General features: G+C 35.6%; 3 protein-coding genes across 7 annotated transcripts; 1 reads left to right on the top strand and 2 right to left on the bottom strand.

Moving 5' to 3' along the window:
* The first annotated feature begins 935 nt into the window (after positions 1–935).
* CCDC53 (Coiled-coil domain containing 53) lies at positions 936–4034 on the top strand. Of its 4 annotated transcripts, none has more exons than XM_017632123.1 (4): positions 936–954; positions 3177–3232; positions 3302–3600; positions 3678–4034. In XM_017632123.1, exons 2-4 carry the CDS (start codon positions 3191–3193, stop codon positions 3778–3780), a joined length of 444 nt encoding a protein of 147 aa, XP_017487612.1. In that variant the 5' UTR covers positions 936–954; positions 3177–3190; the 3' UTR covers positions 3781–4034. The 4 variants fall into 4 exon arrangements, with proteins under 4 accessions (XP_017487612.1, XP_017487611.1, XP_017487609.1 ...); XM_017632122.1 differs by lacking the exon at positions 936–954 and adding an exon at positions 2828–3037; XM_017632120.1 differs by lacking the exon at positions 936–954 and having other exon boundaries at positions 2830–3232.
* On the bottom strand, positions 3889–4995 carry RpL36A (ribosomal protein L36A). Its single transcript, XM_017632124.1, has 3 exons — positions 4900–4995; positions 4482–4655; positions 3889–4208 (listed from the first exon to the last, which is right to left on the bottom strand). The coding sequence occupies exons 1-3, from the start codon at positions 4900–4902 to the stop codon at positions 4071–4073; spliced, it is 315 nt and encodes a 104-aa protein (XP_017487613.1). The 5' UTR covers positions 4903–4995; the 3' UTR covers positions 3889–4070.
* A 2678-nt stretch (positions 4996–7673) lies between these two features.
* On the bottom strand, positions 7674–10043 carry LOC108375960 (uncharacterized). 2 transcript variants are annotated; one of them, XM_017632119.1, is made up of 2 exons: positions 8226–10043; positions 7674–7804 (listed from the first exon to the last, which is right to left on the bottom strand). In XM_017632119.1, exons 1-2 carry the CDS (start codon positions 9775–9777, stop codon positions 7674–7676), a joined length of 1683 nt encoding a protein of 560 aa, XP_017487608.1. In that variant the 5' UTR covers positions 9778–10043. The 2 variants fall into 2 exon arrangements, with proteins under 2 accessions (XP_017487608.1, XP_017487607.1); XM_017632118.1 differs by lacking the exon at positions 7674–7804 and adding an exon at positions 7889–8143 and having other exon boundaries at positions 8215–10024.
* Positions 10044–10897: the final 854 nt, after the last annotated feature.

Genomic DNA, 10897 nt, shown 5'->3' with positions numbered 1-10897 from the left:
TTACCATCAGTAAAAGTCGGGTGTACCAATACCAGCTCAGACCACATTCTAGTCCGCTGTTTTATCATATCTGTTATATAATACAGATGTCTAAAAATATAAATAATCAAGCCGTTCGTTAAATTTAGAAACATCGAAGCTTCTGTATTTCTGAAATTTACCGTTATATGAAAAATGCGCGTAATTCTAGTACGATTTCAAAATTTTTTAATATCTTGCGTTTTTGTGTCAAGTACAATAATTATGCGGAGTTTGGGACTAGGTAATAAATAGAACGGTTACCGAGATGCACCTCTGTATATATGTATGTAGCCAAAAGTGGGCGGTTTCACGCCAGACATCAATTTTGAGTGAATAAGCTTCAGTAGTTACTAATTTATCGCAGATTTTGTATTTCTCTAAAATACCGTTGTACGGGAGGTGAACGTGGTTATTGTCCGATTCTGTCCATTTTGGTATATATGTATGTATATACATACATATATGTATGTATATATCTATGAGCAGGTTGTTACCGTTACAACCGTTATGCGAACAAAGTGGTAATCCTCTTGTGCACAAGTGCGCTTGGGTATAAATCTAACGGTTTTTTTCTCTATTGGAAAATCACCAATATTCTGCCCCACATAACAACAGTGTATCACCTGCCAAGCGGCGGAATCTGTCAACAGTACTAGGAAATAGGCGCCAGAAAAAAAAGTAAATTTAAAAATAAAATAAAGAAGAAAACAGTATTTGTTTACTCTTGCGTTTGTAGGTAACTTTAATTAATAGTGTTAATCCTTAGTTGTTATTGGATTATTTCCGGATTAGCGGTGACCAATTGCCATATTTGTTGTTTGTTGCCAATTGGCAAAACAACTGACTGAATTGGAGTAGGTATTAATGCATAGTCGTAGCTGGGGGGTGATTATGTATGTACGGGTGCTTGTGCAAATGTCTATAACTAATTAGGTGAGTAGAATTTTCACTACTTGCTGGGATTGTACCTAGTTTTCAGATCGTATTTCAGCCACGTCAAGTTATGACATGTAAATACTTAACTACTATCGCGTGTCTCGTAGTGTACAAAAATTTGTTAATTTGATTTGCTTGTGGCTTTCAAATGTGCGTATCTTCAGTTGGTGCAGCAGTGCGTATGATGAATATGGAAAGGAAAGATGATAGCCAATGCGGGTATCGATAAGCGATAGACTAACGGCGCGTTTACATTGGACAATGCTGTCAAGACAATGAAGATATACGCATTAGTTGTCAAAATTGTTCCAGTGCTATTGTCATGACAGTATTGTCCGGTGTAAACCCTAAGTAATATCTTATGAAGAAATGTTTAAAGGCAGTGTCACATGATTGGTACATTTGTAAAGATTTGTTCATTTTTTTATATAGAGCTATTGGTACAAATTTAAAAAAAAAAATTGGGACGACATTTTTTTTTGTAATCACACGATTGGTTTAATACAGCGAACTTCTTTGGAAAAATTTTAACAAATTGTTTTTTGTGATTAGCAAAGAAAATATATGTGTGCATTCACACGATTGGGATACAATTTGCACCAAATTTTGGGCGATGGTGGCTTATGTTGAATTAATATTTAATAGACATTTTGCATCAAAATTGTTATCTTTGTCTTTCACTTCATTGCCACTAATGTAATAGACGGTACACACCGTGCGTCTGACTCGTGAGTCGATGTGGATGTGTTTGTGAAAATAAATATCTGTTAGTTACACCAACATGACTCACGGCATGACTCTGAATGATTCAACTGTGTATAGTCGAAGGCGAGTCAACACGTACACAAATGACTCGCGAGTCAGACTCTATGAAGCCTATAATAGAAATCAGAAATCTTTTTAATTGTAAGAGCATTGAAATTCCCCAAATAAGTAGTTTCGGGAACGTTGCTGAATTGCCAGTCCCTGGCTTAATATATGTAAATATAAACCTGGGTAACAATAGCCGCTTTCGATTCGCCACTTCTTTGCTCGCATGTTTGAGTTCCGCTCGCTAGCAGCAATGGACGTCAACACCACTTAGCGAGTGGCGAAACGAACGAGGTCACAGTGAGGTACAACCAAACTCGCCATCTTTCATCCTAGTAGCTTTCACATATGGGCATATCCTGGGTTACGGACGCAACATTTGTACGACTTTAGAGTTAAATAAATCATACGAAAACTGAAGTAACTTGTAAAAAATTTGATGTTGTGTAGCTTTTATACCGTAATTTGGTTGACAAAAAAATTAGGTGCGCTCGTTAAGTTTTGGCGCGCAATTTCCTTTTTGATTGGGAATATTTCTCATCGTCACAAAAATCAAAAGGCCTTATTCATAAAAAATAAAGTAGCTTTAATAAAGGTTTATAAACCGAAAAATTTATGAAAACGTAATTTCTTAAAGCTCTTTAAACCTACTTTATTTTTTATGAATAAGGCCAAAAAAATATACATCAGATTTAAATAGTTCATCCATATTTTCATTTCACTTATTTTGTTTCACCAAATCCTCCTCACACTTTGTTTACATTTGAATTTGTAACATTACTTTATTTTTTAACACCTGCAAATTCCAGCTAGTAAAATTTTTACTTGCAAGAATTTGCAGCTCTCTCAGATTGTTACGAATTCGCTCTCTCTTGCAAATTTTTTGGGTTATTTAATGCATTTCTAGTAAAAAACTTGCATGTACTGGTAACAATTCGTAACAACTTTTTGATGTGGAATGGATTGTATCAATTGACTCGTTAAACACCATCATTTACATTTCCGTCAGTAAATTGTGAAGGCAGTTTTTACTGACAAGTAGTTTAACTTACTTTAACACCAGATGGCGCCGTCACATTTGACTTTGAACAAACAGCTGATAAACAAAACAATGCATTTTTATTGCATTTATTTATTCACTACTTTTCCTAAAAGTTGTTGACAAATTTGCGAAATAAAAACTGGCAAGACAACACATTTTACACGCGTGATACCTAGTACGAATAATTTATTTAAATTGTTTGTTCAGTTAACCATTATGGACACCGAGGTACTGGCACAAACTGTAGATAAATCACAAATGCCACCGCTGCATCAAAAGCGCGTCTTGGCCTTCATTAACCATTTTATAATTAACTCTTGCAATTTTCTCAATGATTTCGCATTGCAATGCGAAACAAAATTCATAGATTTAGAAAGAAAAATGCAAAAAGTCGAAGCCGCCTTAACTATAATAGAAGCGAAGGTAAGTAAGAAAAGTCGTATGTAACCTTTGCAATGAAGAAAATAATAAATTTCCAAATTCAATATGCAGCTTTCATCTGTACCTGATGTTACAGAGACCGCAATGTCAACTACTGCCAATAGCATTACAACAGACAAAATTCCTAGTGAAACTGCAGAAAAGACTGAAAACACACCCGCCACAGGTGCTACTGGAGATATATCAAGTGCCGAAGACCAAATAGACAATGAAATGCCGGAAGCCACAGGTGTGCGCGCATGCGATGATGTGCGTTTTAAAAAGTTTTTCAAAATGGTGCAATTTGGTGTGCCCAATGAGGCAGTAAAAATGAAAATGCAAGCTGAAGGTGTAGAACCAAGCATACTAGAGTGAGTTACTAAAAAATTAATAAACTTTTATTATAATTGCATATTTCTTTCAAGCACTCCAAATTTGATGTTGGCAGATGGCGTTGCCGCCTGATTGTACCTCACGAAACTAAGCGCCGTCACTTCAGATTAGTTGCTGTCCAATACATAGGTTTGAGCGTCAAGAAACCCCTGCTTTAAACTTCTTGCAACTAACATATTAAGCTATTCAATTTGTGATAATCCGTTCTATGAATACATACCTTGTAAAATTTTAATATGCTAATAGAATAAAATACGCACAAATGCTTAAATTGAATTTTCTTTTAATTCAATGTTTAGGTATAAAACACTGTTTTAAACTATATTTGCATTTTTTTCACAGGCGATTGGTTGTAGTGCTATTCACTATAGCAAAACGCATTCAATCTTTGCACTGACAGCAAACAGAAAAACAAAATAAAGGTAGCGTGGTAATGGGGGCGAGTAATTTAGAACTGGATCATCTGTCCCTTCCTTTTCTTGTCACCACCCAGCTCGAAATGCTTGCAACGCTTTAGAGGTGTTTGCTTGCGGTACTTGCATTCCGTGCATTCCATACGCAGCACAATCTTTTTGGTGGTCTTAGCCTGAAAATGAGGAAAATAAAAAGAGTTAAGTCAACAGTTTCAGGCAATGGAAAGTTAAAAAATTTAATTTTAAAGTTTTTCTTGTGTGAATGTTCCAACTCAGCAACTACTGGCAACATAAAGCAGTTACTATAGAGTAGTTTTCAGCATTCAACGTTAATATTGCATACATTTATCCCACCAAAGAGCTTTGCAGCGCGCTTCAGCGACGCAACAGCAATTTAGTTCTACAAATATGCCAATATAACTGGTATTTTCGATTGTAATTCGTACCTTCTTCCTGAAGATGGGCTTAGTTTGACCGCCGAAACCCTGTTGTTTTCTGTCGTAACGACGTCTTCCCTGCGCACCTTTACGCTCCTTGGACTTTTTGTACTGTGTCACCTTGTGTGGCTTGTGGCACTTGCATTTCTTGCAGAAGGTGCGTCGCTGTTTCGGCACATTGACCTGAAAAAAGAATTTCAAAGCCTCTTTTAGCAAATCTTCACACAAACTTTTATTTGCACAACGAAATATCTCAAAAACAAATCCAGCAAGATACGAGAGTTTCATCAGTGATATAAATACACCAACACATAACAAATGATACATATTTTCCATCAAAGCACAAGTCTGTGTATTTTGCATAAATATTTTTGAGATGCATCGCGATTTCTATAAAGATTTTTATACGAAATTTCCACAAACGTACCATCTTGGCGATTCTTGGTTGTCAAAGAAAGAAAAAAAGAAAGAGAAGAAGAATAAACGGAAGCGATAGAAATGTCAGCTGTCAAATTGCTGGAATTATTCTGAAATGGCACTACCGGAAGTACAGGGTACTGGGAAGCAACTGCTATCATGAAACACAGCTAGACGGTTACACGCTATTACTGGCCCTCTTCACGCGCTGGCAAATCTCGCTCGCATGAGGACGCATGCACAACAAATTGGCCGCTAATAAGATGAAATTTGCCTATATAAACGGTGTGATTAAAAAGAGGCTTTGATTGAGACTATATTTATATGTAAACATACTTTAACGGCGGTTGCTTAATAGTAAGGCTCTTCACGCCCATTTCGGTAGTTCTAGTAAACTGTTAGTTGGTACTCGGTAATTTTATCAACGGTAATTTTGTAACAGAAAATTGAAGGAATTTTACTTACTCATATGCGTTATGCCTTTCGGCAACGGGAGGATTTACTATTGAATAAATATTGAACAGCTGATTGCAGTTTGCCAACCACCAGAAAATTTATCCAGCTTTCACCACGATAATTCGAAAATTACCGCTCCCCGAACTACCTAGTACCAGTACCATGCTCGGTGTGAAAACGCCCAGTTTATTGTCTTTATAATTAGTTTTACTTTTGTACCCACTTTCCAGCAAGATCCAGTTACAATTATGTTCATAATGTTCATGTTTTGGGGCTTCCGTACGCAAAAACTAGCAATGTAGGGGAATTGGGAGAGCGAAAATGACAGCTGAGCTTGCAAGTTTCACCGGGTTTTTACGGGTACATGGTACATTCTTACTTGCAACAATTTGCCAGTATGAAAAACAGCTGGTCGCATGTTGCTGAATGCAATTGAAACTAATACCATGTTCTGATCAACGAAACACTTTGAAAACGAGTTTTGGGATTGTGGCGAAATGGCGTATTGAATATGATAAAATATGACTTCCACTTCGATAAATAATCGAAAACAATAAGTGTTGACACCGATTAGAATGAGTGGAACGTGAGTTTTCAAGTGAAAACTGGTTTTCGTGTTACAGATTTTACATGGACGAAAACACAAGTTTTAGGTCGAAAACCAGGAAACTTCTTATGGGGTTTTTATAGTTGAAATTGAGGAAATAAACATTTTTACATGCAAATTATTACTGGTTTAGCGTTCACGCACATTTTTGGAGAGCGAATTCTCAGAAATCAAGTTACCGGAATTGCTGGCCAGTTACTGAATAATTTTTACATAAACAAACCTATTGGCTGGACGCCTAATAATATTACAGGCTAACCGCGGCTTGCGTTTTGGTATGCATGCCGTCGAATTTGTTTCTTTTGCGTCACCCGAAATTGGCTTGCGTGCGTTTCCAGTTGATGTCATTGAGCGAAACGTCAAATCAAAATGTCACGCAAAACAAAAATTGGAAATTGAGTTAAAGTGTGTTCACATTTAAATATTATTTCAATCAAAGCTTGTTTTTTAATCACCCCGTTTATACAGGCAAATCTCAGATTATTAGCCGTAAAATTTTTTGTGNCATTACTAGTGTTCGCCCAGCGGTTGAAATTCAACCGATAAAATTAGGGATAGTTGATGTAAGTTGAATGAGCTAAAATAACATTAGTTGGAATGGGNAATGTTTCGTCTCGGTGCCACCGTGATCACTTTTTTTCTGCTATATAAAGCAATTTAAATACGTTTTAACTTAATATTTTATTAAAAATACCTTTACAAACCTCTTTTACTTGCTAGCGTTTTTTTTTGTTTACTTTTACATTTGGCATTTCCCCCTCTTCTTCGCAAAAATAATCGATAAAAGCAGGTTGGACACCGAAAAGTTATTGGTTAAATCCGAGATTATTTTATAATTACAGATTAGGGAGTTAAGCTCGAAAAAGAGGATAATCTACTTATATGTGAACATAGTATTAGCTTCATACGCACGCCGTTCAATTTCAGTTGGTCTCATACAAGTCGCATGTGCATGAGAAATTTTTGACAATCAATTGGCGGCGTGCGTGAATATTAAGTTAGCCTGTTACATATTTTCAATTGTCTTGCCTTATGTAAACACAGGGTTATTTCATTTAAAGTTTTGCAGCTTTTAACACCACTGGCTGAGAAATGGGGATGCAAAAGCAATTAAAAATAGCGCAGCTGTCGAGCAGTGTTGCCACAACGCCAAAAATAAAATGTATCTTAAAAGTGCGAAAATTGGATCAAAGAATCATATCAGAAAAAACTGCCAAAGTTTAAAATAATTCTACATATTTGTTTTTATTATTGTTATCAATGCAAAAAGAAAATCTATAATTCACATTCATATAATACTGTAAATAAAGAGAAATATCTTAGAGCATAAACAGATGACAGCGTTGATCCGGATCAACTTGGGATTTAACTGCAGTTGATCAGGATTAAGTCCGAGTTACAAAAACAACAAAAGAATATTAGGCCGATTTAACGGATACTTGCATACAAATGTAAACACTTATACCTGTTACCAGTCTATCATTTAAGTATCAAATAATATAATTGCATGATATACCGGTTATAATTAAATACTACAGCCACAGAGGCAAATGTTAAGTAAATTTAAAATGAAGCAGTCAGCTCATCACATTCTAAAATAGTTCGTTTGAAGCATTCCTCTTTAAGTTTATTTGACCCCAAAAGTGTATATTTTTTCTTTGTCATGTATCAAAATGTGTACTTCGCGTATTCGTGTATTCAGAAAATTGGTACTATACCTATCACGTTTGAATTATATGATGAAGACGGCAACACTGCTGACCATATTGAAAGCAGACGCAGCGCAAAAATAAAATGGGTATAGCAAGAGCTTCGTTAACGTTGTTGGTTTGTTGCAAAGCAAGCAAAAAAAAAGGAAACAAATTTTCTTTCTGGATATTTATTCAAAATATTTGGCGATTAAGGAATGAATCTTTTACAGGCGAACAATTAAATAAAAAGTATAATGCTAGAAGTAAAGTGTTTACATTTGTGTATATGAATGTATGCGCGTATTTAGTTAGTTTTACAAGTATGTATGTATATACTCTTAAGCATCATCTTCAAATAGCGACAAATTATCAATTGCTGTGTTTAAGAGTGACGAATTCAGCTTAACTAAAAGTATGTCTTCTAAAGTCTCGTAAATATTTTTGATCCCCTTGCTTGTTAAAACGTGTTTCAAAGATGAGGCAGTGTCTTCTATAGCCACCTGTTGAAATAAGAAAACAAATATATAAGCACATACAGAAATCATCAAACTTAAATCGTATCATCACCCACTTGCGTTGCAGGAATGCCAAAACAAATGTTGCTTAATGCACACAGTTCAGGATCGGTATGCCTTTTCTCGCGCCAATATTGCAATACATCAGTGTCGCTGCGCAGAAATGGAAGATGTAGGCTTTCTATTTTAGTGTATACATCAGGATAAGCTATCTCACATGATGCTGTTTGCAGTTTTTCAGCCAAAAACGAATTCAACATTTCTTCCGCTTCATCTTCGAAGTTACGTTCAGTTTTCTCTGGAGTGTTCCTTGAAACCAATTCCGAAGGATCAGCCACGGAACATAATTTTTCCCAAAGGTGATTTAAATAAACAACAGCTTGTTGCCTTTTAGTTAAATTTAATGTATGATGAAATCTAGGATCCAAATACAAGCACGCATTAAGGCTTTCGTTCTCGAGTAATTTAGAAGTTCGTTTTTCAATGCTTTCCAAGATTTTCTTTCCAATTTTATTTACCATATCATTGGAGGCGTTGATCTGCATTATTTTATCAGTGAGTATCTTACATTTGAGCCATTGAGCGTAAAAGTCTCCATAATGTAAATGTTCTGCTTTAAATTTTTTTATAACGTCTTGTAAAGGGGTGAAAACGGCATGATAACACTCCATAAAGTCCCAAAGAGAATCGTCGTTGTGAAAATTTTCTTCCACAGTTTTGTCTTCCACAGAGTCAACAGATGCCAAGATCTCCTTAGCAGATATCATTGCTTCAATCATCTCGTAAGTTGAACCCCAATGGGTGGGATAATCGATTTGAGGAAGTTGAAAGTTGGTCAATTCAAAAACGTCTGTGAAACCATTTGATGGATGGAGAATGAACTTCGTCAAATTTCTGCAACTTAGTAAAAAGGCTTTTATTTCAGCATCTGTTGTGATATCCAGAGCACACAAATGGGCGGAGAGCGCTGCACACTGAGAAATTTGAATGTTTGCAACGCAAAAATTTGATGAATTCTGCAGATTTTCGATACTATCTAAATAGGTATCGTCAAGATATTCCGGGGCTGGTTCGGGTTCTTCCTTGATTTTGTAATTTATTTCGACCATGTTTGCCTCGTTGTCGGAAGTGATTGAAATCACCTGCTTTAACTCTATATCATATTTATTTAATATTTTCAATATTTCTCCTGTGAGATTATTTGAGGGACTGAGCTCTACTATGCCCAGCGTAAGGGATTTGATTTCATCTTCTTTAATAAATTGTGCACTTATTCCGAAAATATTCCAAGAGAGGCCNTCATAATACTCCCATATATCAATCTGGTTCTTTTTTATTGGCACCGTGTTTTCATTTGCTGATTTGCCATTCGATCTAATCAACCTTTTTTTAATCGTTTGTTTTTTAATTTTTTGCTTTCTTTCAGAACTGTTATTAGACGTCTTCGCATTAGCATTCATCAAATTTATTTTATGTTTTTTCATCAAGTGATTTTTTAAGTTAAATGTTCGGTTATTTTTCAACTCTTGTTTGCAGATATTACACACTGCTTTTCCTACTTCTTTTAGGTTTTCGAAGTACTCCCAAATGGGATTTGGTTTCCTCTTGGACGAACTCATCTGCTCTTCTTATTTTGTTATTAAATATTCACACAAACTAGATATGCCACAAATGGGCACAATGCAACAATAACACTTTTAAAATGCTTTTAATTTTGCATTCAACTTGCTGCAGTCACACTTTAGCTGCGAAATTGCAGAGCAACACCAGCAAAAGTAAAATAACAACTGACACATGCAAGGTAGTGCTGTCGCTTCGCTACGAAATTTGTTGCTTCACGATAGCAAAGCAAAAGCAAAATGGAAAGTGGAATGTGACAGTGTTGCCATGCATATAAGATGATACCAAACGTTTACGGTTGTAACTCGATATCTTTAATTTTTGTTTAACTCGTTCCATGATCAATCAGATTTGCTTGCATCTTATAAAAACAAACATCATTTGCTTATCATGGCATTCATATGTACATACATACATTCGTACGTAGACGGCAAAATCCGTGTGCTTACTTATTTTCATATAAGGGAGAAAATGCTTTGGCATTACTGGTTTCTCGGCTGTGATGAATGCCGCAAATACGAAAACAAAGCAAAAGCAATCACTAAACAGCCAGCTGCAGACTTTCCTGCTATTGCTATGGCTTTGCTGTCGCAGATGTACAATACACAATCCATACGTAAAGCTACAAAACTACAAAGAACAAGCTCTCGTATGCCAGTGCTCAGGGCAAAGCGCCACTGAATTTGCTATACAAAATTTGCCACTCTTTGCACATGACGTCACAGTGGCTGACCATTTCGTGCATACGTACATATGTATGTATGTTCATATAAACTCTCCTTTATTTATTGAAATTTTTAATATGCATATATACTTATGTACCTATGTGTGTACGTATGCATTGTATTTACATACGTACATAAGTATGTAATATGTACGTAGATCGTTGAAGTAAAGGATTCCTATAAACATATGAATGTATCTATGTACATGTATATGCATGCCTATCCTTTATGTTAACTATTTCCAAGGTATGGTATATGTACAGTCAGCGCCAAAAATGTGAATACCATGACGTTTTGACGATTTCATTACTTATATTTTCCATTGGGCCATGTACATATATTTTCCACACTATTTTTTTTTTTTTTATAAAAATTTAGTTCCAAACTACATGCT

The sequence above is a fragment of the Rhagoletis zephyria genome, unplaced genomic scaffold (genome assembly GCF_001687245.7).
Source record: "Rhagoletis zephyria isolate East Lansing unplaced genomic scaffold, Rhagoletis_zephyria_1.1 Rzeph_scaffold_09692, whole genome shotgun sequence".
Taxonomy (NCBI): Eukaryota; Metazoa; Arthropoda; class Insecta; order Diptera; family Tephritidae; genus Rhagoletis; species Rhagoletis zephyria.
The sequence above is the reverse complement of the archived record's forward strand: the minus strand, read 5'-3'. Positions and strand labels throughout refer to the sequence as shown.

Bases quoted from the DNA above. Each gene is read 5' to 3' on its own strand.
- CCDC53 (XM_017632120.1), top strand. From the start codon at position 3,026: ATGGACACCGAGGTACTGGCACAAACTGTAGATAAATCACAAATGCCA. The intron at 3,233-3,301 runs GTAAGTAAGAAA...TTCAATATGCAG, and splicing joins TAACTATAATAGAAGCGAAG to CTTTCATCTGTACCTGATGT. The intron at 3,601-3,677 runs GTGAGTTACTAA...TGATGTTGGCAG, and splicing joins GTAGAACCAAGCATACTAGA to ATGGCGTTGCCGCCTGATTG.
- RpL36A (XM_017632124.1), bottom strand. The intron at 4,209-4,481 runs GTACGAATTACA...CCTCATTTTCAG, and splicing joins AGCCCATCTTCAGGAAGAAG to GCTAAGACCACCAAAAAGAT.